Source organism: Podarcis muralis, chromosome 7 (genome assembly GCF_964188315.1).
Source record: "Podarcis muralis chromosome 7, rPodMur119.hap1.1, whole genome shotgun sequence".
In the NCBI taxonomy this organism is placed as follows: Eukaryota; Metazoa; Chordata; class Lepidosauria; order Squamata; family Lacertidae; genus Podarcis; species Podarcis muralis.
In genome coordinates, this window is record NC_135661.1 from 11,267,687 (window position 1) to 11,295,438 (window position 27,752).

General features: G+C 45.3%; 2 protein-coding genes across 2 annotated transcripts in view; one reads left to right on the forward strand and one right to left on the reverse strand.

Moving 5' to 3' along the window:
• The first annotated feature begins 2,023 nt into the window (after positions 1-2,023).
• Positions 2,024-27,752, forward strand: part of LOC144328373 (gastrokine-1-like) — a 55,162-nt gene continuing 29,433 nt past the window's right edge. The window contains exon 1 of the mRNA XM_077931208.1: positions 2,024-2,454. The gene's annotated coding sequence lies outside the window, so the exon portion shown is untranslated. The remainder of the gene's footprint in view (positions 2,455-27,752) is intronic.
• BMP10 (bone morphogenetic protein 10) lies at positions 13,145-20,622 on the reverse strand. Its single transcript, XM_028742159.2, has 2 exons — positions 20,175-20,622; positions 13,145-16,238 (listed from the first exon to the last, which is right to left on the reverse strand). The coding sequence occupies exons 1-2, from the start codon at positions 20,482-20,484 to the stop codon at positions 15,298-15,300; spliced, it is 1,251 nt and encodes a 416-aa protein (XP_028597992.1). The 5' UTR covers positions 20,485-20,622; the 3' UTR covers positions 13,145-15,297.

Genomic DNA, 27,752 nt, shown 5'->3' on the forward strand with positions numbered 1-27,752 from the left:
GTGAGAAAGAAGTGAAAATAAAACTGTCAGTGTCGTGATGCCATTATACAAATCTATGCTGCAACCATGCTTGGAATACTCTGTACAGTTCTGTCTGCCTCACCTCAAAGCAGATATTGCAGGGTTGGAAAAGGGCAGCCAAAATGATCAAGGGGGTGGAGCAGCTCCCCTACGAATAAAGCTTGCAGCATTTAGGACTTTGAAGGTTTGAGCTGGAGAGGTTTTCTCCCTCTCTCAGAACACTAGAACTCACGGGCATCCAAGGAAGCCGCATGCTGGAAGATGCACGACAGATAAAAAGTAGCCTTGCCAACAAAGGTCCATCTAGTTCAAGCTATGGTTCTCCCAGTAGTGATGTATGGAAGTGAGAGCTGGACCATAAAGAAGGCTGATCGCCAAAGAATTGATGCTTTTGAATTCTGGTGCTGGAGGAGACTCTTGAGAGTCCCATGGACTGCAAGAAGATCAAACCTCTCCATTCCGAAGGAAATCAGCCCTGAGTGCTCACTGGAAGGACAGATCCTGAAGCTGAGGCTCCAATACTTTGGCCACCTCATGAGAAGAGAAGACTCCCTGGAAAAGACCCTGATGTTGGGAAAGTTGGAGGGCACAAGGAGAAGGGGACGACAGAGGATGAGATGGTTGGATAGTGTTCTCGAAGCTACCAGCATGAGTCTGACCGAACTGAGGGAGGCAGTGGAAGACAGGAGGGGGTCACGAAGAGTCGGACACGACTAAACAACAACAGCCATGTTGGTCTGCCGGAGTCAAAACAAAATAAAAAAAAATTCCTTCCAGTAGCACCTTAGAGAGCAACTAAGTTTGTTATTGGTTTGTTCTGTTATAAGGAATCACAAGACAGAGAAACCAGTAGGAGAACACTTCAATCTCCCAGGAGATTCTATACAAGATCTCCAAGTAGCTGTCTTATTACAAACGAATTTCAGAAATAGACTGGAAAGAGAAGTTTGCTGAGTTGCAACTTATTACCAAACTTAAAACCATGGAGAGACCTGGCCTGCATAGAGACATTGGATTCTTATCTCATTATACATGATAAGCTATTTTTAGCCATCTCACCCCTTGCTTTTTCCTGTAAGACCAATTGCAGTCGTTTACAGTCGTCAACAGGTTTACCACACCTATCAGCCAATCACCCATTCCCACGCCCTTCTGAGTAATACCCCTCCCCACCCTCTCACTATATATATAAGGGTCTGGTGACTTCTGTTTCAGTGTACAGTGGTACTTTGGGTTACATACACTTCAGGTTACAGATTCCGCTAACCCAGAAATAGTACCTCGGGTTAAGAACTTTGCTTCAGGATGAGAACAGAAATCGTGCTCCGGTAGCGCGGCAGCAGCAGGAGACCCCATTAGCTAAAGTGGTGCTTCAGGTTAAGAACAGTTTCAGGTTAAGAACGGACCTCTGGAACGAATTAAGTACTTAACCCGAGGTACCACTGTATCTGAAGAAGTGTCCATGCACAAGAAAGCTCATACCAATAACATAATGGCTACAGCCTGCCTTCACATTCAGAGGCAACGATGCTTCTGAACACCCTTTGCTGGAAGGGGGAGGCGAGAGGTTTCTTGTGTTCGGGTCCTGCTTGCGGTGGGTTTCCCATGGGGGCATCGGGGGGGGGGCACTTTGAGAACAGGACACTGGACTAGATGGGACACTGGCCTGATCCAGCGGGGTCTTCCGATGTTCTTATGCTGCTATTGATGGCCATAAAACGCACCACCAGGTCTTCCAACTTGCAGAACCTGCCCCGTCCGAATTTGGACATTCAGAATTTGGGCGTAGCTGGGGGGGGGGGGTGTAGGCTGTCTTCTAGGCGGTGCTATCATCTGCAGCAGCTGGTGAAGCTTGTGAAAATTTGACTTATCACGTGTAAAAACGTGGTGCGATATTTCAGCCCTCTTGACACAACGTGCCGATGACGGGAACTGGGAAGGAGGGAATTTGGCTGTGCAAGACCCTGCTGGCTGGCTTGTTGCTGCATCCAGAAAGATATTTTCCACAGCTGGAATGGAGGGGGGGGCATCGGGTTCATTTCTTATTAAAGAAACTAGGACACACGTGAGAGAATTTGGCATCTGCTCCCCTGAGCATGAGTTGTTGCTAATTTTCCTCTTCCCTGGCAACCTTGGGAAATTCCTTTTTATGAAATGAAATGAAATAGGGTGCCTTTTTATTTTTTGCTTCTGGTTCACGCTTTCCTCTTCCACCTCCATTTTATTTTCCCATGCCTTGCCTTTTGAGCCCAGTTCACACAGCATTGTGGGCGACATCATCAACCAGGTGGAGCCCACGCCTCGTGCCTTCACTTCTGACCTCTGCACAGAACATCAGAACCGAGTTGGCGCATGGGGAAACGGCCTCCTGGGGAGGAGATAAGGCTGTGGATCTGGCTGCGTCTGCTGTCCCAGTGCTGTCGTTGCACTGAGGTAAGCAACACCCTTCAGTACATTTGTATGTGAGGCTTTGGAAACTTGGGGAGCGCAAAACAGGAAACTCGAGTGTCACCAGGACCTTGGCAGGGAGTCAAGAGCATTGTGGAAAAGTTGCAGGCTCCCATGTTATCGCACGAGTGTTGCTCACGTCTTCCTCTCTCTCATGCGTAAGGCCTCATAAGGAGCTGAACAGAAGACCTGGTCTACCAAGCATGAGGCAGGATGAGTGGACTACTCCATTTCAAATGTCAGGGAGGAGCACTGATTCTGAATGTGCTCTCATATCAACAAGAACTCCCTGGCAGCGAAAAATGCATTTTGGAGAAAGGGGTTCTAGCCTAGCCAATTCCCTGTTGTGCTAGTTTTTTTCTTTAAAAACCATGGGGAGTTTTTCAGCCCAGAGAGAACACAGTGGTACCTCTGGATACGAACGGGATGCGTTCCAGAGCCCCATTCACATCCTGAAGTAAATGCAACCCACGCCTGCGTGGGTTGTGATTCGCTGCTTCTGCGCATGCGCTTGACATCATTTTGACCGCATGCGCAAGCGGCGAAACCCGGAAGTAATGCGTCCCGTTACTTCCGGGTCACCCTGGAGCGCAACCCAAAAGCGCTCAACCTGAAGCAACTTCAACCCGAGGTATGACTGTGTTCACAAATGTGATTTTGCACCTCCAACTCACATTCGGAAGTGTGCCAGTCAGTTCCTCAACCTCAGCACTCCAGCGCCACATAAAGAACACCAGAAGAGCCAATGGCCCATCTAGTCATAGAATCATAGAATCATAGAATCATAGAGTTGGAAGAGACCACAAGGGCCATCGAGTCCAACCCCCTGCCAAGCAGGAAACATCATCAGAGCACTCCTGACATATGGTTGTCAAGCCTCTGCTTAAAGACCTCCAAAGACGGAGACTCCACCACACTCCTTGGCAGCAAATTCCACTGTCGAACAGCTCTTAAGGTCAGGAAGTTCTTCCTAATGTTTAGGTGGAATCTTCTTTCTCGTAGTTTGGATCCATTGCTCCGTGTCCGCTTCTCTGGAGCAGCAGAAAACAGCCTTTCTCCCTCCTCTATGTGACATCCTTTTATATATTTGAACATGGCTATCATATCACCCCTTAACCTCCTCTTCTCCAGGCTAAACATGCAGGCTAGTCCAGCACCCTGTTCTCACAGTGGAAAACCAGAGGCCTGTGGGAAAACTGCAAGGAGGACATGAGCACCACAACACTCTCCCCTCCTGAGATTTCCAGCACCTGATATTCAAAAGCATTGTTGCCATCAGTGTCCTCCATGAATTTGTCCAATCATCTTCATATATATATTTATTAGTTTTTTTAACATATCATTTCCAACCATCACATAACATAACTTCTTATCTTATACAATGTTTTAGACTTCCGTCAACACCTTTGATGATTTTCCGTTCTTTATCACTTATTCTGCATTTCTTAATTAATAATAATAATAATAATAATAATAATAATAATAATAATAATAATATATCTATTACTCTTAATTATCATCAACTAATAATTCTCCTCATACTCTTTCTTGCAATATTTCATATAATTCTCCTTACAAAACTTCTTGCAATCCTACTAGCGTAATCTGTTCACTATTACTTTTCAAATAGTTCGTATATTTACTCCAGTCTTCTAAGAATCTCTGGTCCCGCAGGTTTTGAATCCTTCCAGTTAATTTATCCAGTTCTGTATTGCCCATCAATTTCATCCGCCATTCTTCTTTCGTTGGTAGTTCTTCTTGCTTCCATTTTTCTGACAATAATATTCTTGATGCCGTCATTGCATATAAAAGCAACTTACAATCCTGTCTATTAATCTCACCTCCTACAATGCCAAGTAAAAATGCTTCTGGTTTCTTAATAAATGTATATTTCAACATCTTTTTCATCTCATTATATATCATTTCCCGTAAGTTTTTCACTTTTTTACATTCCCACCACATGTGATAAAAAGTTCCTTTCTTTTCTCTACATTTCCAACATTTATTACTTGTTTTATACATTTTAGCTAACTTCACTGGGGTAATATACCACCTATACATCAAATTTGTCTAATCATCTTCTAAAGTCATTGGTGGGAGTGAGTTCCATAGTTTAACCATGCACTGCACAGAGAAGTCATTTTTCAGCCCATGAGTTCTAGTGCCATGAGAGGAGAAAAAGTTAATGCACATTCTCCATGCCATGCATCATTTTATAAACTTCTATCATGTCACCTCTTACTCACCTTTTCTCTAAACTTAATAGTCTCAATGCTGCGACCATTCTTCATCAGGGAGCATTACAGCATTAGTCAGTGAGTCGTTTTATTAGCTAGGGAGCAATAGCATTCGCTAGAGAGTCATAGCCAGGCATAGGCAAACTCAGCCCTCCAGACGTTTTTTGGGACTACAATTCCCATCATCCCTGACCAATGGTCCTGTTAGCTAGGGATCATGGGAGTCGTAGTCCCAAAACGTCTGGAGGGCCAAGTTTGCCTATGCCTGGTCGTAGCAATAGAGAGGGAAGGAAAGTGATTCAGAGAATCATTATATCTTTGAAAATGTGGAATCGCGGAGTTGGAGGGGACCTAAAGAATCATCTAGTCCAACCCACTGTTGATTATTTTGCAGATTAGTTGGGCTGCAGAAGGCGTGCTGGGGAGACCACACATTAAGAGAAGCAAAAGTAACTTTTGCTTGGTTTAATAACAAAAACAAAAACTCCTTTTACACTAAATTACATTATATCAATAAGTGTGACCCATCCATCAGGGTACTGAGAGAGCTACATGCTGCTCGCTGCTCTTTATATACTATTCCCAACAGCTTAATTAACATAGCTTGCTATACTGCTTCACAGCTGTAAAACTAGGTCATGTTATTTGCTCTGGCCCTTAAAGACATACACATCTTGCGAAACAATAATGGAATCTAAAATTTGAAGAAACCATTCAACACCCACTGCAATGCATGTGAGGGTGATTTTTTAGCAGTTTCTATATTCTGGGTCAGGGACGCGGGTGGCGCTGTGGGTTAAAGCCTCAGCACCTAGGACTTGCCGATCGCATGGTCGGCGGTTCGAATCCCTGCGGCGGGGTCGCTCGGTCCCAGCGCCTGCCAACCTAGCAGTTCGAAAGCACCCCCGGGTGCAAGTAGATAAATAGGGACCGCTTACTAGTGGGAAGGTAAACAGCGTTCCGTGTGCTGCGCTGGCTCGCCAGATGCAGCTTGTCACGCTGGCCACGTGACCCGGAAGTGTCTGCAGACAGCGCTGGCTCTTGGCCTATAGAGTGAGATGAGCGCACAACCCTAGAGTCTGGCAAGACTGGCCCGTACGGGCAGGGGTACCTTTACCTTTACCTTTATATTCTGGGTCTGTCACTATCAGTGAAGACTTGGAATCATAGGGGACCACCCCTCTACAGCCACAGCTAGATTATTTTCAAAACATTAACCTCAGAGACCAGTTTATTTGCTCCGGGTGAAATGGCTTGCCTTTTCTTTTGCAGGCATATTCAGAACAAGACCCGGAAGGGCCTCTTGACAATGGGTCCAAGTCCTCACTGCACTCTTCACATGACAGCAAATATGTGCCAAACCTGGAGAGATATCAGGTGCCTTAAGTCCAGTGCAGCGATACAGAGAATGAAGACTATAGACACAAGAAGTTAGCAAGGCCCGTTCTGACATGTATTACTAGCAAGCAGCACTGTTTCTCTTCTGCTGTGGTTTGGCTTCCATTTAAAACTACTCTAGCCTTGCTGTGGCCAAATTTAACATATGATTATTTAATTAATGGCAATGTTATTGTGTCCCTCCACATCATTCATTTCAACGCAAAGGAAATATCAGGGAAAAGGGGGTTGGGATGAACATTGTTAATGACGTATCATTTGGAGTATTGTAAACAAAATCTGCCCTTCTTCCCTTATGGGGTACCCAAGAGCCCGTATAGAGTTCTTAAGTGAGTTCCCTATCGCTAGGAGAAAATAACAGAGGCCAACCAGAGAATATTGAGAAGCAAAGCAGCTAGTAAGGCTGATCTTTATTAAAGCTGTTGCAACAGGGTGCTCCCCTCACACGCAGGAGGGAGGAGGTGGACCCAGAACAAAGGTGTGCCTGCCCTTATATAGACATTTTAAATGCCTTGCCCTGGAGCTCAAGACCACCCCTCCATACCCTCTATACATCATACATACATCACAGAAAAGGCGGTCTACAACAGAAATTTGAATGCTGTTGTTTTTCTTGTCTGTCAGGTTATCTGATAATGCCTTATCTGATTGCCTTTCCTGGTAGTCTGGCCATTCCTTTGAGATGGCGATTACCCAATTCCTGAGACAATGGGAAGGTTCCCTCACCCCCTCCCTCCTTGCAGAGAAAACGTTTGGTCAGTTTGGGAGTCAAAATGGTTTCAGGACGGTCTTCCTGTGCTGCTCGTAGACGTGTGGTCCACATATCTATGTACGTGCTTGGTTGGTACATTTATGAACATTTATTTTTTTTATATATATATAAGTATATAAGACCTTTAATTTTTTATTACAGGAGACTGGAAAAAAGAGACTGGCTCAAATCCCCTTGCCTGAATGCTGTTTCCAAGGACAAATGAACACATGAACTGGGACAATTTTTGCTTCTGTGACTGATCAGAGCAGAATTATCCGCCATACCTAATGAAGACATTTCCAGGTTCAAGGGCATCTGCAGGGAGCTGGGAGAGAACTCAGCTTGAAACCCTGCTGCCAGCCAGTTGTACACAATTCTGAGCTAAGTGGACCCAAGGGTCTGGCGCTGGATGGGGCAGCTTCCTATGACTCCTTGTTCTTTTAGTTCGATAATGAATTATAAGGCTAGTTAAGTCGCCTTTTAGGGTTTCCCTTCTCTTCAGATCTGCCCTCCTGTTGCTTCAGGTGACGGTCTCACTCCACAGCACACACTAGACCAGGGGTCAGCAAACTTTTTCAGCAGGGGGCCGGTCCACTGTCCCTCAGACCTTGTGGGGGGCCGGACTATATTTTAATAATAATAATAATAATAATAATAATAATAATAATAATAATAATAATAATATCTTTATTGTCATTACCCCCTCTCGGGGACAACGAAATTACTTGACTGCTCCATAAAAACACTAATTAAAACAATACAGTATAGTACAGCAAGGAAGATTAGATGACTTTCAAAGTCCAGGCTTCCCATTCAGGGCCGAGATCGCTCTGGAGAAGAAGCTGTTCTTAAGACGGCTCGTTCTTGTCTTCATCGTCCTGTATCTCCGACCCGACGGCAGGAGCTCGAAGAGACAGTGACCAGGATGCGATGGATCTTTTACTATGTCCAGTGCCTTCCTATGGCACCTTGTGGCATAAATCTGCTCTAAGGTGGAGAGTGGGCAGCCAACAATGCTCTCTGCTGCCTTAACAACTCTGCACAACCCCATCCTGTCCTGGGTAGTACAGCTTCCGTACCACACACATAAGCCATAAGTGAGCACGCTCTCAATGGCACAGTGATAGAAGGCAAGCAGCAGTTTCTGCGGAAGATGGTTTTCCTTAGAATTCTCAAAAAGTATAACAGATACTATATTAATTTTTGAAAAAACCAATAAATATCATAAAAAAAATAGAATTCTCAAAAAGTAAATGAGCGAATTCCTATGCCCCACAAATAACCCAGAGATGCATTTTAAATAAAAGCACACATTCTACTCATGTAAAAACACGTTGATTGCTGGACTGTCCGTGGGCCGGATTCAGCCCCCGGGCCTTAGGTTGCCTACCCCTGGGTTAGAGTATCACAGGGTCTAAAATTTAGGCTGCGGTTCTGGCACTTTGGTCAGTGCAAACTTGCAGCCGTGCTGCTTTTGTCCCTTTTGACTCTGCCTGAGCTGTGGTGGTGGTGGTGACAGCTCAGGAAATGGATCCCACAATAAAATCTGTGCAAGTAGCGATTGAGAAGACTCTAATCTCTGCGGAGATAAGGAGTTGCTACAGCAAACGACAACATGAGCCCGAAAGTGATGGATGCTGGGAATGTTTGGTGACTGTTGTTCTTCAGCTCCTGGGCTTGTGGCTTTCAGAGGCCCTGCTCTGAAAGCTCCTCATTTAACTCAGCACGGAGCTTTTCAACACCATCTGGGGCTCACGCCTTGCTTAACCTCATCAGATTGAGGGCCAAGGGTGCCTGGCCTGCAGAGAGCAAATATTGACAATATTATTATTTGTAAAGGTATGGCTGTTTTTGGGTCAAGGCATTTTGGTGCTTGAGGTGAATACATTTGAAATCACACAAATGCAGAGAGTATGTTTTCAACAACCTCTGCTTTAACCTTGCACTGTCCCCTCTCCCCTTGGTGTTGAAGGTGCTGTCACCTTAGTATCGGGTAGCTTAAATTTTCTCTGTATGGGGTTCACAAAGACCCCCCCCCCCAATGGTTTAAGGGTTGGCCTCATTTCAGGGTCTTGTTTTTAGGTGTGTGTGTGTGTATATATATATATATATATGCTTTCGTAGATTTTCACGGGTACAGGAATGCATTATATATATATAATGTACCAAGCAAGCACATATATAAATATATAAACCACATGTCCAAAACCCACAGGAAAAGTCCTAAAGCCATTTTGACTCTTTCAGTCACCTCAAATATTTATCTACAAGGTCGAATGAAATGCAGAAACCTCCCCATTGTATCTGTCCTCACCAATCCTGCCTTAAGGGCACATCTAAGGTGTGAATAAGGTGAGCCTGTGACCTGGCTCAGGAATTAAGTATTATCATTACAAAAGGATGACCAGGTCAAGTGACCATTAACAGGTAACCTGGCAGACAGGGTAAAAACAACGCACTCAGATTTCTGTTGTAGACCGCCTTTTCTGTGATGTAGGTACTGTATGATGTTTCTGGGGGTGGTCTTGGACTCCAAGGCAGGCAATTTAAAACGTCTATATAAGGGCAGGCACACCTTTGTTCTGGGTTGTCCTCTCTCTTCTGTGTGTGTCTGGAGCACCCTGTTGCATCAGCTTTAATAAAGATCAGGCTTACTAACTGCTTTGCTTCTCAATATTCTCTGGTTGGTCTCTGTTATTTTCTCCTACTGATAGAGAACCTACAAAAGGACTCTATATGAGCTCTTGGGTACCCCATAAGGGAAAAGGAGCAGTTTTTTCTACTTATATCAGTCGGTTCCCCTGCAATGGGAGAGATCGCTGGAGATTCATCATGTCTTTGTAATATGCACACTGAGTTTGTGAGAACAGTTGGCACCAGCATCACCTCCCCCCAGACAAACAATATTCTATAGAGACACACGCCCCCCGCAAGCATAACAAGCAGGAAAAATCCCAGTTTAAGGCCGGCTACAAAAATCAGTGTTCTCTTTCCAGTGGGCTTTCTTTGTTTTGCCACATAGCTATCTAGAGTGAGACCACTAGGCTCAGGAAGCTTCCAGATGGCCTTTGTAATGAACATTCACCCTGATTTGTTTGCAGGGAGATTACATGACAGCTGCATACACCTCAACTGTCCCGATTTAAGCAGGACATCCCGTTTTTTGAGAGCCATGCTCTTGCATGAGTCACCTGGCTCCCACGAGATTGCAGTCCTGAAAGATGTGCGTTGGGGAAGGGGCATGCTCTCACGTGAGTCACATCACTCGTACAGGGGTGTGGCCCCCAAAGACACGTGTCCAAGTTTTACTCCGGGATGTGTTGGAGGGTGTGCAGTTGGTTATTTAATGACTCTGATTTGCAAGGAGGCTAGACTATGTTGTATCAAAGCAAGTGCCAGCCCATCCTTTCCACTGGTCACAACAAGGCTAGTGTTTCAGGGAGGTGGGTTTGTTTTGCACGATCTCCAGATCGACTAGAATTGGAAACAAAGAAGTGTAGAGTTGGAAGGGACCCAAAGAGTCGTCAAGTAGTCCACCTAGCAGGAATCACAGCTAAATTGCACAACCTGAGTTTGCTGGTAGGCAACTGAATCTCATCTGAACTTAGGGACAGTCTTGAAGTGTCCTCAAACAGTACCTCCTAAAATTGCTCATTCAGATAGCATCTCATAACAACAAGTTCTCATCAGTGAAATATCATCAGCCAATCTGCTGCTACCTTTGAGCTAGCAGCCAACTTAAAGACCACTGTTTCTCCCTTGACACATCAGGGTAACATTTCTGGTTTTGCACAACACCCCTATAAACTCACATTTAATGGCATGTGGCATTTCAGGTGCCAAAATGAACATTTAAATAAAAGTATAGTTTTCCCTTCCCTCAGCAGACTTCACTGGATTTTTCTCACCATTTTATTGTCACTCCTTTGTGTCCGTCCCCCCCGATGGTTATGCAGGTGCCCCTTAGTTTTGCCTAAGTCTCAGGCGCTTAACTGCTTATCTAGAGACAAGTTTCAGTAGCCAGCCCTGCTGTGCTGGTCATAAAGGACAAAACTGGCTTTTTCAAGAAGAATAACCCAATGCAGTAACTTAGGACATAGACTCTATCCTATCAAAAGAGAGTTTCAGCTTCCAAATGGCATCAAAAGGCAGTAAGAGTTGCAAGGCTATGATTGTAGGAGACAGAGTTGCTTGGGAAAGTTGGACCAACTCCATTGCAAAGAGTGAAGAGTTATCCATAGCCTAGTGGGTAAGAGAACGAGCTTTTTAAAGAGGATGTATACATTTAATTATCTCCTATAAGCAGGGATGGCTCACCTATGGCCCTCCAGATGTTTGCTGAACTACTGTTCCCATCATCCCCATACCATTTGCCATACTGGCTGGGGCTGATGGGAACTGTAGTTCAAAATACCTGGAGAGCCCAAAGTTCCATAAGATTGCTCTACGCAACAACATCTGGCTCCTCTTTTAATATTTTTCAGAACTCTGGGCAACTGTAAGCATATGTTGGTGATCTACCTGAAGGCAGTCTGGGTGTCAAACTATTGCCATATTCAACTAAAGAAGTAGTAGTCGAGTTTCTAGCTTTCTCCAGTCGTTGGCTAAGATGGTTGGTTGATGTAAAAGACACTGTAGAAGCTGTTCAGCCAAAGGTTTTGAAGCTAAGTTTGTAAGGCATGGTTTTCAAGGACTGTATGGAGGAAAAGGCTTGTTGTAGCCAGTGGGTAGGAATAGGAGAACGCAAGAACATAAGACGCACCTGCTGGATCAGGCCAATGACCCACATCTAGTCCAGCATCCTGGTCTCATGGTGGCCAACCAGTTGCCCCAATGGGAAGCCGGTAAGCAGGATTTGAGCACAAGAGCACTCTTAGTGTTCGCCATTGGATACAATACACCCTATATTAGCAAATTAAGACATGGCACTCCAAAGCTTGCCATGGTTCACTTCTCTTTGGATATATAGGTCTGCTGAGGCTGCTTATGCCTACCACGTTTCCTTGCCCGCTATAACTTGGGCTGCTGCCACCAGTTCTTTCCTGGCCAGCTATTTTTACCAGGAAAAGGGAAGAGGCATTGCAGATACACCCAACTCAGCATAGCCTGGGGGAATTTGTGGAGTAAACATTATGGTTTGTAGTCTGATAGGCAGGTCTTTCAGGCAGGGCCGGAGTACGATGGTGGCGGTGTTATGAGAGATAAAAACTGCTCCTTTTCCCTTATGGGGTACCCAAAAGCCCATATAGAGTCCTTTTGTAGGTTCTCTATCGGTAGGAGAAAATAACAGAGACCAACCAGAGAATATTGAAAAGCAAAGCAGCTAGTAAGCCTGATCTTTATTGATCTGTTGCAACAGGGTGCTCCCCTCACACGCAGGAGGGAGGAGGTGGACCCAGAACAAAGGTGTGCCTGCCCTTATATAGACATTTTAAATGCCTTGCCCTGGAGCTCAAGACCACCCCTCCATACCCTCTATACATCATACATACATCACAGAAAAGGCGGTCTACAACAGAAATTTGAATGCTGTTGCTTTTCTTGTCTGCCAGGTTATCTGATAATGCCTTATCTGATTGCCTTTCTTTATTAAAGCTGTTGCAACAGGGTGCTCCCCCCCCCACAAGGGGTGGGGTGGGACCCAGAACAAAGGTGTGCCCACCCTTATATAGACTTTTTAAATTGCCTCAAACTCCAGACCACCCCCAGAAACATCATACATACATCCCAGAAGGGGTGTAGCCCAGGACCACTTCCCCCAATACATCATGCATACATCACAGGGGGCAGTCTAAAACAGAATCCTCAGTGTGTTGTTTATCTCCTGTCTGCCAGGTTACCTGACTGCATTACGTGGGTTTTGGCCACTCTTTTCTTATGATAACTCATCAATTCCTGAATCCAGGTCACAGGTCACAGGCTCACCCTATTCACATCTTAAATGGGCCCTTAATGCAGGATTTGTGAGCACAGAGACAATGGAGAGATTTCCCCTTTCCTTCGACCTTGCAGAGAAATATTTGAGGTCATTTAGGGAGAGAGAAAATGGTTCCAGGACTTTTCTGTGGGTTTCAGACATGTGGTTCATATATTTATGGATGCGTTCGCTTGGTACATTTGTGAACATCTATTTTATATATATAAGACCTTAAAATTCTTATAACAGCAGGTTCTCAGAGTTCGTGAAATGTACCAGGTGTTCTCCATGGATCTCATATCTGTCCCTTGTGTTCAAGGACTTTGGGCTAGCAAAAAAGAAAGGGGAAAGGGGGAAAAAGCAACTGCATACTATATGCCACTATATTTTGTATTACACCGAGAAATTAAAAAAGAGACAAATTATATATTTACAAAAGAGAACAACCGAGAAAATCCATAACACTTTTTTTTGCCATTATTAGCGTCAAAATCCATGTATGATTCAATGCACAGGATTGCCCACGTGTGTCTTACGTACAGCACAAAAATAGAAGATTTTGTATTCTACATTATATTACAACAGTCAATAAATATATCAATAAATAATGGCTGCATGGATGTAGGTTAAGCTGGTTTGGTTAGTCCTTGACGTTGTCTTTGGTGTTGATTCCCATGAAGAGTCAAGAGTCCCTTTTCTCAAAGGCAAGGCCTGTTATCTCATCCAGGGAATACAGCTTTGCCTTAAAAGTGTAAAACAAAGGCTGGGGACAGTACAGTAGGTTGCAGCCGAGGGCAGCGCGCACAGCGTCAATTACACTTTCCAAAGAATCTGACAAATTCCCAGCTTAGTATAAATAAAGCACCAGGCCTATTGTTTCTCAGCTCCAACACCTTCTTATCGCAATGATTTGTTGGAGGGCGAGTGGCGGAAACATGACATGTGACTCACTCGAGAGTGGGGCAAAGCACCGTCTTGTGAATTGACAGCTTCATAAAGGCAAAGACCCTCTCTTTGTCTGCAGAGATATTCCGTTCTGACACGAAGCACAATATAATTTCCCCTCTCCGTAGAATCTCAACAAGCATGCAAAGAGCATTGGGTCTTGCGGGGGGGACGGGGACACATTCTAAGTCACCAGTATTTTCTTGGTCTATTTCTGTTGACAGTCACGGAGCAGGTCATTAATGCAAGAGGAGAATACAGTTCTTGGCAGGTGCAACAAGCAAATTTTGAATTGCCGGCATTTATGCAATTGGAATCAGGTGTGTCTGTCTTAGGACAAGCCCCCACCAAACTGGTTATGCACAATGATCTTTCTAAGGAGAGGGTAGTGAAGTATTGCACCTTTCAAAAGTTGTGTAGGGTGGTAACCGGGTGTTCTATAATCTGAGTCTGTAACTGGACTCTCTTATGTATGCTTACTTGAAGTTCTGTTCTGCTTTTAAATGATTAAAAACTAGGTTAAACAAAGTTGTGCAGAAAAGGGGACTTTGGTCAGTGCGTCATCTCTACATGTCAATCATATCAGAATTACCTCATTGTCTGTAGCTACTAGACATGCACAAACCCCCAACCCAAGAGTCATGGCTCTGGAACAACCTTCCCTCTGGTGGAGTAGGCCCAAAGCCTTAGTAAAGGTGAAGGTAAAGGGACCCCTGACCGTTAGGTCCAGTTGTGGCAGACTCTGGGGTTGCGGCGCTCATCTCGCTTTATTGGCCGAGGGAGCCGGTGTACAGCTTCCGGGTCCTGTGGCCAGCATGACTAGGCCGCTTCTGGTGAACCAGATCAGCGCACGGAAACACCGTTTACCTTCCCGCCAGAGTGGTAACTATTTATCTACTTGCACTTTGACGTGCTTTTGAACTGCTAGGTTGGCAGGAGCAGGGACCGAGCGTGCTGCACAATTTGTATCTGAGGCAATTTCTAGTGACATGGGGGTGGGGGCTAGATCCGTGCACATCAACATTACCGATACTGTGTCCAGCAATTTTAATTTCTTCTGAATGCATCATATAACCATCCGATTGATTGAGTTCGTTCTCAGAAATATATTTAAAAATAACATCCTTCATGTGTACAGTATGCAAATCCTGGTTTGGACACAAAAGGGGGCATTGAACTGGTTTTTGGTGGCCAGATTTTGGGGGGTTAGTTCACACAGTCAGCAGAAACGACTGCGAGGCATTTTATTTTGTGGGGGAGAATTGAACCATGGGCAGTTTGAAGTGGTATAATCTGGGATAAGGGGAGAGAATTAACACTGGATTCTGCTGATTGTGTAAACTGACTCTTGAGTAAAGCGAAGATGCACAATCCTGCTTTCCCCAAGCCAACTGTGAAAGCGAAAAATACACCCCCTCTAATCTGTTGCCCATTTCCTTTGTCTCTAATTATCTGTACATGCCTCATTAAATAAGCTTATTAAGTCTGTACAAATCAAAACTGTACAAATATACAGATGAAACAATTAAATAATCTGAGGAGGACCCAAAGCCCTGTGGGTGGGGAGCATCCTTCTACTATCTGCACCCGCACTCTGAGACAGCCATGCCTTCGTAGTTGAGCTTGTAGGTGACAACTCCGTTATCTAAGAAGAGTAAGGAGATGGGATCCAGCTTGGTAGGTACACAACAAGCTGGAGAAGCCTTCTGGGGATCATTCAAGTGAATCAAAGTCCGGGCCTTGGCATGGGTGGTCGTGAGGTGATCGTCCAAAGGGAAGGAACAGGCTCCCCTGCACTGAGAGGCGTCATAGCCTGGAGGTGCAATGATCCAGGAATCCCAGCCAATCTCCTTGAAATCCACATAGAGCGAAGTCTTTTTGCAGCTGCTCCCCTTGGCGTTCCTCCTTATCCGGGATGTGGAGTCATAGATTATGTTGGATCTGATCTGCAGAAGTTTCTCCTTTCTGGGGCTGGTATGGAAATCATTCATGTCCAGGTCCTGCAAATCTTGCTCGTGCTCTATTATCTCATTCAGTTCGTGCTTCTCCTCTTTCTGGGCATGGCTTCGGTCGTCTGAAAACACAATGAGTAAAGGCTCATGTTTGGTCTCCGAATCAATGTCTATATCTGCTTTCCCTCCTCCGACAGCCTCCTCTCCCCCTCGGCTCTCAATCTGCACCTCCAGCTGATGAGTGGTGGAGTCTGAGTGATGCCACCTCCTGATGGCCTCCGTGACCTCAAACGTTTTCCATTCATTGTCGGTGCTGTAAATGTGCCGGGATGCCAGAACTTTCATTCTCCTCTCCTCTTCCTCCTTCCCTCTTCCACGGTCATCCTCAAGCACTTCCAGGATGGTGACTTTCCTGCTGAGACCATTGTAGAACATCCTGTCCTCCTGCACCAGAGTGTAGAGCCTCAATTCAGCCATTGTTATTTTCTCATGGTGTGGAATGGAGACGTTGAAGAGAAGAGGGTACCTCCGTATTCCATTGAAGTGGATGGGCTGCGGAATCTGCTCTGAAAATTAAAAGCAATCAAAGGTTACCCTTCTTCCCTATACGGCCATGATCACCAACGAAAGGGCGTCTATGCCTAGCAATGGGTCCCAAACCTTTTCAGGGCCTTGTCCCCTTGGTTCCATAAACTCCTCCCCAGTGCCCCCCTGCCTCACCCTATAAAAAGCATGATTCAGAATAGCAATGTGCATGGCCTACTGAAGATAACAATAGAATAAGCTTCTCCGAGACTTGGTGTTCAATACAAAGGACTATCAAAAAAACCGGCAGAGAGGAATTGAGAGAGAATTAAGAGCCTCGGACGTGAAGTCTTCAGGCTGATAGTTGATAGACTGATGGACATTTGCTGGGGATCGAAACTGGGAAAGGGGGGGTGAGGTTTTGGGAATCCAAAGGGTATACAATTATACTTTGTTTCTTTTTATTCTGTTTTGTTACCAATATAAAAATTGGGAAATTCGTGGAAGGGAACTTGGGTCGATTTTAGAAAAGGGTTTTAAGAATAAGCATTGACGTATAAATTGAGGTATATAAGTTAAAATTGGTTAATTAAAATGAATTAAATATAATAAGGTAAAATTTGGGGACAAGAACTTGCTGAGCTAACAATTGGAACTGGAATACAAGAAGGGGAGGTGTGGGGAAGTCAGGGAAAGATGTTATTGAAAATAAGGAATGTAAACTTTATGTGTTTTTAATTTAATTTTATTTTTTGTTTTTTCTCTCTTTTTTGAAAATTTCAATAAATATCTTTTAAAAAAACACACAATAGAATAAAATTCAAACAGTTAATTGCACATTTATTCAAAATCCAATTAAAATGATTTAGTTTAATTAATTCAACAAAATGGATGAACTTGATCTGGTGATTCTAGCTTTTCAAAGTCTGATCGTCTGCCTCTTAGTACCCCTCCCACTGCCTGCCCCACCTCCAGGAGGTGGAACCATCCATTTTGGGAACCTCAGGGCTAGAGGGGACTTCTACGCAACCAGATTGACTATGACCCAAGAATCCTGAATATTGTAGTTTTGGGAGAGTTCGGGGGATCTTTTCTAAAAGACCCCCATGGAAATTTAATGCTGAGCTTAATCTGATTGACTTGGTGGTCAAAGGAGGAGTGAGTAAGGCCAACGCAAAACTAGAGGAAGGGCAAATCTTTATACATTTCTGTCTCACATATTGTCAAAGGTAGCCAGAATTGTTTGGAGAGCTTCTACAGGAGGTTCTTACAAGAAAGAGGTAGGAAATACGCACTTGGTGAAATTTTGAAATTCAGGAAAGCAAGATAAATGTGGCAGGCCTGATGAGGCCCACAGGACAGAGCCTTCCTCGGCATTGGCTATAGTCACCGCGAGGGTTTGCTTGCTGGTGAAGGTCATCTTGACAGCTCTAAAGTTGAGAAATGTGTGTTTAAAATCTACCGGAGTTTACATGAAGACGGTCTGGGCTTTCATATGTGCATGAGTGCATTAGTAATCTCTTTTAATCAATGTTCGGGGAGGGTGGTAGTGTTAGTCTACTGCAGTGAAAATGAGAAAGAGTCCTGTAGCTTTTCAAAGTCTGTATAGTAAAAGCTCTGGTTTTCCCAGTAGTGATGTATGGAAGTGAAAGCTGGACCATAAAGAAGGCTGATCGCCGAAGAATTGATGCTTTTGAATTCTGGTGCTGGAGGAGACTCTTGAGAGTCCCATGGACTGCAAGAAGATCAAACCGATCCATTCTTAAGGAAATCAGCCCTGAGTGCTCACTGGAAGGACAGATCCTGAAGCTGAGGCTCCAATACTTTGGCCACCTCATGAGAAGAGAAGACTCCCTGGAAAAGACCCTGATGTTGGGAAAGATTGAGGGCACAAGGAGAAGAGGACGACAGAGGACAAGATGGCTGGATAGTGTTCGTGAAGCTACCAGCATGAGTTTGGCCAAACTGCAGGAGGCAGTGGAAGACAGAAGTGCCTGGCGTGCTCTGCTCCATGGGGTCATGAAGAGTCAGACACGACTAAACGACTAAACAACAACAACAACAAAGCTTTTCAAGACTCACAGATTCATGATGGCCTCATTAGACACAGCTGCTGAAGTAGACTCTTCTCTGTGAAAGCTGGTGCAGACTTTTAAAGTTCTGTTGGGCTCCTGCCTCTGAACAGTTAGCAGTGCCATAATTTGCAAGTTAGTTAAGATGGAGCGTGAGAGCGTAAAGCAAGTCAACCGTGATCCGTGACTAAATTAGCCCTTTGGCTTAAGTGACTTTCGAATTGGAATGTTCAAACGATCTTAGTAAGCGTTATTGACATAAATGCTGCTTCTCCAAGTCAGAAGCACATCATGAAAGTGGGATACACCCATCTCGTTTTAAGAATGCATTTCTTGGTATGGCTTTTGTGATCACGCTGATTCATTCAGTCTTAGAGATTTGTATAGGAAAAGGTTGCACTTTGCAGGCAGGCTAGGAGACCGATTTATATAGGGAATGTTTCACACCAAGCTGTTTTAAAAGGAAATAATGTCCCTCTCTGCATTCACCCTTCAAAAAAATATCAATTAATGCAGACTGCTGGGTTTGGGTTGCATTGACTTCAGAATTTCTAAATGTAGAATTTCGGTTCATCCTGAGTCCTTCCCCATAGCTGACAACAGGATTGCCAGTGTCTAAGCTGCATTCATGGAAACAATATTCCAGAACACAATTCAAAGGAAACTGAAGGATCTCAGTAAGTGCCATTGTGTCTACATTTCCCAAATCTCAGTTTATAAGATGCTGATTATGAAAACAGAAAGGAAAAGCATGCCACTCTCAAAAAAGTATGATTGTTATTGAGAAGCACTGAGAGCTATGTGGACATTGAACATCTTTTGCTTTCATACAAAATCTGAAAACTTGCAAAAGCCCCACATATTTTTAGTTGGCTGAAGGCTGCACCCCTGCCCATTTATTTGGGAGTAAGCTCTATCAAATCCAATAGGATTTGCTTCTGATCTCACTGATTCTTTAGAGTTTTGGAAAAACCTGCATCGATTTTTGGGGTGGGAAGCTGAGTATCTAGGAGGAAGCAGAGTATCCCTTTGAATGGATAGTCCTATTCATCCAGCCCTCCAGATGTTGGTGGCTGCCACTTCCATAAGCTTCAATCAGCACAGTCAATGTTCAGGGATCCAGTTGTCCAACAACATCTGGAGTGCACTATGTGGCACATCTGATGACCAAGTTACCCATGTAAATACCAATGGCGTGTAGCTCATGTGCCACTAATACATTGTGTTATATATATTTATATAGAAAACGAGCATCATAATTGATGAAAGATTTTGTTATCAAAAGCAATATACAAACAACATATACAATCTCCCTGAAAGTTCTCTGACACAATATCCATTGAAATCAGTGGGAGCTGAGTGGGATCGCAGTAGTGTGTTTGCACGACAGCTCATGCAGAGGAAATGCTACGCAGATTACTTCTGTTCTGCTTACTTCTAGGAATATAGGAAGCTGTTGGTCCATCTTGCTTGATATTGTCAACAGTCCAAAGTTTCAGGCAGGGAATATTCCCAGCCCTACGCAAGAGTTCCCGGGGTTTAAACCTGGGTCCTTCTGCATGTGAAAAAGATGAGCTGACAATGAAAAACCACTGAGCTACCAAAGTAGGCAAATCTTCAAAGGAGCATTTTAAGTAAGACTTGGGCCGGGGGAGGAGATTCTCCATTTAGATCTCAAAATTAGTAGTCACCTTTTCAAAAAGCACCCCTGATTTGCACTTGAAAATTCAGCAAGTGGTTCAAATGACTTGCAGTCATTTGTCAAACAGCTGGGCAGATAAGGTGTGTGGTCCACCAAGCAGCAGGTCAATCAGCTTGACATTTGCTTTGCTAATAAATCACCCATCAAACTTCCCCTCTGCATCTTAACTGCAACACCTAACAGGCTTGTTTAAGAGACCTTACCTTCATTTTTGAAGCTTCTGATGATGTTGGCCGATGGCATGGAGGTCTTATCAGTGGCAAACCTGTTAAAGAGCTCCAGCATGTATTCCGGAGGGTCCACCTTGGCTGCCGTCTCTTGCAGGGGGATGTCGGAGATGTTGAGCGCCTTCAGCAACTCGTTCTGCAAAGTCTGAAGCAAGGCATCCTGTTCGTCAAAGAACGGCCTGTCTTCCTCCAGGAGAGGCATGTCTAGGCTCATGATGGGACTACCGTTTGCAAGGTGCACCAGAATGGAGACGGCTGCCCACAGCTGAAAGCCTGCGGGTTCCATGGCCTCGTTCTAGCTGGCCACAGGACTCGACAAAAGCGTTGCTCTGGTGCCGCCTATTTTATCCCCCTGCAAATGGGTATCAACGTCTTGTGTCACTGACGGTTGACAAGTTTGGAAGTTGGAGCTTGTGATCCAACTCTCTCTCTTTCTCGCTCTGGCTCTCATTTCCACAGGCCCCCCCCCCCCATCCAGGTCCCAGTAATTGGATAGAGCTGGCGGTGCCTCCTATAGAAGCCCTTCACTCTCTTATCTCTTCTAGTGTAAGCTTGTTCACCAGATTTCAGTTGCTATCTCACAAATCCTCCTTCCTCTTAATGAGCATTTTGTAAACATTCCACATTGGGATGCTATGAAATAGTGCAATTCCCCTTTGCTTTTTTTCTCCATGGGACCTGACTCCCCCCTCCGCCCCTTGCCACTGCTAGCGTCTTAGGACCCAGCTGACCATTTTGAAACCAAGTCTCTTTGCTTTGTTGCGATTTCAGCTAAACATGAGCATGGCATAGGAGTATCCATGGTCCATGCTATAACCAAGTTTCTGCCAATCCAGTCAGTAGACCTCTGAAAAGCGGCAAGTAAACGTTTGCTCCAAGGGGAGACTGAAAAACGCTCAGGAGTTGGAAGTAAAAGCTTAGGGCAAATGATGGTTTGGAAGCCTGTTTCAATGTGCAAGGACAAAAAGCCTGTAGGATCAAAAAGCCTGTAGGATGGCTATCATATTTCCTCTCAGTCTCCTCTTCTCCAAGCTACATATCCCCAGATCCCTCAACCATTCTTCATATGGCTTGGTTTCCAGACCCTTGATCATCTTGGCCACCCTCCTATGCACACCTTCCAGCTTGTCAATGTCCTTCTTAAACCAGAGTGCCGAACTTAATGGCAACATCATATTAATTGTCTAACAATTCTGCACCATATTGCACCATATTCTACTCCATATTGCATGTGATTGGAAAATTCAATCACTGTTGGTGAAAAGATGAAAGTATTCCTCCCTTGGAGGAAGCCTGTTGTGTCACTGCATGAGTCCCTTCACTGAGCTCACCTTCCAGTCAGGAGGCACACCCAGCAAAGTAACCCTCAAAGCTCTTGAGATGGCTAGAAATAATAAACATTTTGGGGAAGTGAAGAGTAAGTGCACTGTATTAATTTACGGAGCTCTGCACAACTGAGGCCCAAGCTATCTCAGGGATCACCTGAACCCTTCTGTCTCAGCTCAGTTACTGAGATCATTTGCAGGAATGTCGTTGGTCATCTCCCAGGTTGGCTCATTTGACAACAACAAGAAACCGAGCCTTCAATGTCATCGGCCTGGTCCTGTGGAATGCTCTGCCACTAGAGATTCAGCAGGCGCCTTCTGTTTTAACTTTTAAATGCCTGCTGGTTTTTTATTTATTTTTATTTTTTTGTATCCCACCAGGCCCATGCAGGCAATTAAGAAGATATCTTTCCACAATGGTTAGTTGATGTTTGATTTCAATCATTTAATATGGTTTTTACGGTCTGGTTTTATGTATTTTTGTTGTAAGCCACCTTGATAAATAAATAAATAAATCTCATGCCTTTAATTTGAAAAACAAAGTGTGCTTCTTCTTCCAAAATGTGGGGTATTCTGACCTTTCTGCATCTACTGGCAGGATGCAAGAGTCCATATTCATGTATTTCTCTGGCGGACATGATAACTCCCTTACTTGGGCCGTGTCAGATGCTGGAAGATGACCCATCATTGCTTAGCTCCTTGAACTAGAAATGGCATGGAGCATCCCAAAATACATGCACGAGATACAGGAAGTTCTCCCCATTCCTCTTCCACAGGAGCTGGCTAATGGGTGAGGTAACTGTTGGGCATGAGAGGGGAGATAAAGAAGTGTGATCTCGAAAGTGTGATGAGCAAGTGTTGGAATAATTACATTTCCCTTTCTGTCTTTCTCAGGAGCGGCTTCCTCTCCATTGCACCTCAGGGCTGCTCTCTCATCTCCTTTCCACAGACAGGCCATTCCCAAATTCTTGATCTTCTTTGGGGTGGGGATGTGGTTGTCACTGTGGACGACGGGCTCCCTCACAGGTGTGACGGCCTGGGACTCGGGCTCGGACTCGGAGCCAGAGGAGTCTCAGTTCGCACCGGACCCTTTGCCTCAGGCAGCATCGGAACCAAGTCTGGGGGCCTGATTCTGAAGAGCCCCAGTCTGCACAGGTTCCCCTGCAACAGATACCAGCTAGGCCCAGTCAGAGGCCTGAGCCTGCCCTGGCTCCAGATGTGGGGATTACCTCGTTGCCTTTAGCTAGGCCATCACTTACAGCTGCTCCACTACTGGTTTGGTCAGGGGAGGATGAGGCAGCCCCTGGGTCTAGTAACCCACTGACGTCTCCCAAGATGCAGAGACTAAGGTCTGAGAGAAGGAGAGACCTGAGTACTCGCAGGAGGAATGCTCTCTTTCGGGCGACACAGGGAGGTGAGTCACTGGGGGATCAGGACCGGCTGTTACCCCGACAAAGATAAAAGGCTGTCGGACCCCTGCCCCAGGTTGCGGGAGCAACATTGCTGTTTGCTAGAACCTGCCTGAGACTCTGTGCCTGACCTTGCCTGGTTTCCTGACTTGGCCCTATTGGACTGACTCCTCACAGAACCCTTGGATTCGGGACCGGACCTGGACCGCGTTGCTCGGGTTACCCCCAGGCCCAGCACAACAGGAAAGTATGCTAAAGAGATGGAGTTCTGTGTGGTGTAGTGGTTCTGGTACTGGCCACAGACCTGTGAGACCACGGTTTGAGTCCACAAGTGCCCATGAAGCTTGTGGGGTGACCTAGGGCCAGTCACCGCCTCTTGGCCCAAACTACCTTACCGTTTACACACGGAGTGCTTGAGAGAACCATGTAGAGACAAAGATAGCAGTGGAGGAGAATTTGCAAAAAACTAATCCACATCTTAGTGAGATGTGAGAAGTGAGAGCTGGACCATAAAGAAGTCTGATCGCCGAAGAATTGATGCTTTTGAATTCTGGTGCTGGAGGAGACTCTTGAGAGTCCCATGGACTGCAAGAAGATCAAACCTATCCATTCTGAAGGAAATCAGCCCTGAGTGCTCACTGGAAGGACAGATCCTGAAGCTGAGGCTCCAAGACTTTGGCCACCTCATGAGAAGAGAAGACTCCCTGGAAAAGACCCTGGTGTTGGGAAAGATGGAGGGCACAAGGAGAAGGGGACGACAGAGGATGAGATGGTGGGACAGTGATCTCGAAGCTACAAACATGAGTTTGACCAAACTGGGGGAGGCAGTGGAAGACAGGGGTGCCTGGCATGCTCTGGTCCATGGGGTCACGAAGAGTCGGACACGACTAAACAACAACAATCCACATCAATATCCTACCATAAGGAGGGCCTGCTGGATCAGGCCAACGGCCCATCTAGTCCACCATCCTCTTCTCACAGTGGCCAACCAGATGCCCCAATAGGAAGCCTGCAAGTATTTCCCCCTCCCGTGGTCTCCAGGAAGTGGTATTCAAAAATATTGCCACCTCCAGCCGTGGAGGCAGAACATAGCCATCATGGCTAAAGGTAAAGGGACCCCTGACCATTAGGTCCAGTTGTGGCCGACTCTGGGGTTGCAGTGCTCATCTCGCTTTATTGGCCAAGGGAGCCGGCGTGGAGCTTCCGGGTCATGTGGCCAGCATGACTAAGCCGCTTCTGGTGAACCAGAGCAGTGCACAGAAACGCCGTTTACCTTCCCACCGGTGTGGTACCTATTTATCTACTTGCCCTTTGACGTGCTTTTGAACTGCTAGGTTGGCAGGAGCAGGGACTGAGCAACGGGAGCTCACCCCATCGTGGGGATTCAAACCGCTGACCTTCTGATTGCCAAGTCCTAGGCTCTGTGGTTTAACCCACAGCGCCACCCGCGTCCCCTTAGCCATCATGGCTAGTAGCCATCAATAGCTTTATCCTCCATGAATGCATCGAATCCTCTGATTTCACTATAGGTGTAACTCTGTGTTTCATGCGCTATGGGATGAACTGCTTAATCGCCCACCACTGAACTCATGTAAGGCTCCAGCAGAGCTTCATTTCCCTTTGAGATTATTGTGAGATCCTCAAGTCAATGGAAGGCTCTTTAACAAAGAGGCTCTTGCCTCCAGAAGGGGGAAAGTTCTCGCTGGACATTTTTTGAATTCTCTCCCTTGTCAACTCCTTATTTCGTTGCAAGTTTGGTATTCGTTTGGGTGTCAGATAAGCTGAAAAGAGTGTCTTCCATGACATTGACAAAAGCAAGACGACTGCCCAAAATCTTTCCGCAAATTTCCAATGTTGCCTGCCTCCCTCTGCTTTGCTGCTATTTCGAGACCTGCATTCTTATCCTTAATGAGAATTCCACTGGGAAACTCTGAACCCTCGAGAGTCAAAATTCCCAGGAGCAATTTCTGAATGTGTTTGTAGAAAAGCATGTGGGGGTTTTCCCCCTCTGCTCAGCGGGGCTGGAGGCTCTGCTGCATGGAGTTTGCTTTTCTGTCGCTGGAAGCTCATAGCTCAGAAAGGGCAGGTTTCTTTCCAGCTTTGAAATGAACTCCCTCCAGTTATCAGTGCCAACAACATTTAAGGAGCAGAGGGCTGTCTGCTAGAAAAATGGAATCTTTGCTTTAAGTTAAATCAGTGGTTCCCAAAGCAGGCGGTACCACCCCCTGGGAGATGGTGGGGTGATCTAGGCAAGGGGTTGGCATAGAGGAGTTGAAAGTGGGCCCTTCCAACTTATTTTCAATAGACCAAGCTACAGCCTGGAGCAAAACATCTTCCTTGCTTCATATGCAGAGGCGTCCCTTGGCTCTCTTGTGCCCTTAGCAAGGAGCTATATTGCCATCCACCCCACCCCATCCTTTCAGCCTTGGCCCAGGGAGCATGCGGATACCCTGCTGGTATTTAAAGTTTTGCAACCTTTAACAGCGTCTCCACCCCCATCGTTCAGCCCAGACACTGAGATCCAGCGCCTAGGGCCTTCTGGCGGTTCCCTCACTGTGAGAAGTGAGGTTACAGGGAACCAGACAGAGGGCCTTCTCGGTAGTGGTGCCCGCCCTGTGGATGTCAAGGAAATAAGCAGCTATCCTATTTTTAAAAGACATCTGAAGGCAGCCCTGTTTAGGGAAGTTTTTAATATTTAATACTGTATTGTTTTTAACACTCAATTAGGAGGTGCCCAGAGTAGCTGGGGAAACTCAGCTAGATGGACGGGGTATAAATTATTATTATTATTATTATTATTATTATTATTATTATTATTATTATTATCATCATCATCATCATCATCATCATCATTATTTTGTTTGTAGATACTGTGCTGAGTTGTCACAAGACACAAGATAGTCAATTATTGGCAATAGCTATTGATTTTCTTATATGAATGAGTTATTGTACATCTGTGATAGGTGAAGGTTTTTGTGCATGTTGTATATAAATATTTTAAGCATAAATTTATTTCACCCTTTCATTAGTAAGAGTGCACAAAAATATTTTTCATGCAATATCCTTTGCTGAATTTTATTGTGTTATTTTCTTCCTTAGTGGGCTATGGAAATTGCTATTCTGAATAATGTGTTTTATAGAGTAGGGGGCACTGGGGATCAGTTTATGAGACCAAGGGGGGAGTGGCCCCCCAAAAGTTTGGGAACTACTGGGTTAAACGTTGTTACAAGCAAAGGTGGAATCAGACTAGATTAATTTCACAAAGCATGGACATTATTTTTATTTGTTTATAAGTGAGCAGCCACAGCACAGTTTTCACATGGTGCATCGCTAGGGCTCACCTGTTTGCACCAAATCCCAAGGAGGCTCACAGAGTTGTTAATTGAATTTATATCCTACTTTTCCTCCAAGGAGCTTTAGGTGGCCTACTCCCTGTTAGAATTCCAGCTCCATGATTGCAGTCATGGGATTGTTGTCCTTCATATGACGGTATATGTTTTGACTCCACAGAGTGGGAAGTGACGGAGACAGGATGTTTGTGTTACTGTGTTCCCTGAATTGGTACTATTGTCCTTTGTCCTTTTTCTCTTTGCTGTCTGATGCTAGAGAGAGAGGGAGCCATGTTGCAGTGCTCCGTGTGTGTTTATATGTAAATAAAGTAGATTAGCCAAAATGCTGAGTTGCTGAGCTCTGTTTCGCAAACTGTAAACACTCTGCGGATCCCTAAGTGTGCTGGTGTCAGTTGGCATCAGTCGCTGTGATGTTCAGGTTGAAGAAGCTCCCAAACGAATGACCAGGAGGGAGAGAACATGCCAGTCGGGCATGTGTCTCTACCAGCATCCTACTCAAGTGTAGGAAGAGTTCCTGACCCTCCCTCCCTCCTCCATGTTTTATCCTCAAAACAGCCCTGTGAGGTAGGCTAAGCTGTGAGATGGCCACCCAGTGGGCCCTCAGTCTCTGAGCAACGAGAGGTTTCAGGGCTCCCAGAACATACTGTAATTTTCAGCAAAGGAAGTTTCTATGGCACCACTTTGTGTTGGAGATTTATTCCCTGTGTCTGCAGTCCTGGGATTGTTGTCTATCACATGACGGGGTATGTTTTCATTCCACAGTGTGGGACGTGACAGAGACAGGATGTTTTGGTATTACTGTGTTCCATGAAGTGGGACTATTGTCCTTTGTTCTTTCTCTCTTCTGTCTGATGAGAAAGAGGCAGGAGCTAAGTCAGAATGCTCCAAGTGTATTATAAGTAAATAAAGTAGATTAGCCAAAATGCTGTGCTGTTGGTTCTGTTACGCAAACTGCGAATACTCTGCGGATCCCTAAGTGTGCTGATGTCTCCAAGGTATCAGTCACTGTGATGTTTGCGTTGGAGAAAGCTTTTGAAGCTCCCGAATGATCGACCAGGAGGGAGAGAACATGCCAGTCGGGCATGTGTCTCTGCCAGAGTCCTACACGAGAGTAGGACGCTCCTAACACTTTTGCCCAAGTTTACACAACAAAGCAGATACTTAGGAGACCTAACTGATTTACTTAACAAAGCAACTGGTCTGGCCATTTATTTAGCAATGCTCCTCTCCTGCGGAGTCTGATCTTATGGCTATAATATCATCACAGGGCTGGAAGGGATGCAAGAGAACATGCAGCTCAACCCCAATATGTTCCTTTCTAAAGGTGCAGAGCAGGGCAACCAGAGTGATTGGTGGGCTGGAGCAACTCCCCTACAAGGAAAGGTCACGGCATCTGGAGCAACCCACAGCGTCCGCAACCCACAGTGCCGCTTATGCACATGTGCAGGTCGCAATTCAGCACTTCTGCGC

Excerpts from the sequence above, each read along its gene's own strand:
- BMP10 (XM_028742159.2), bottom strand. The coding sequence starts at position 20,484 with ATGGAACCCGCAGGCTTTCAGCTGTGGGCAGCCGTCTCCATTCTGGTG. Across the intron at positions 16,239-20,174 it reads CAGAAGCTTCAAAAATGAAG|AGCAGATTCCGCAGCCCATC; the intron begins GTAAGGTCTCTT and ends TTTAATTTTCAG.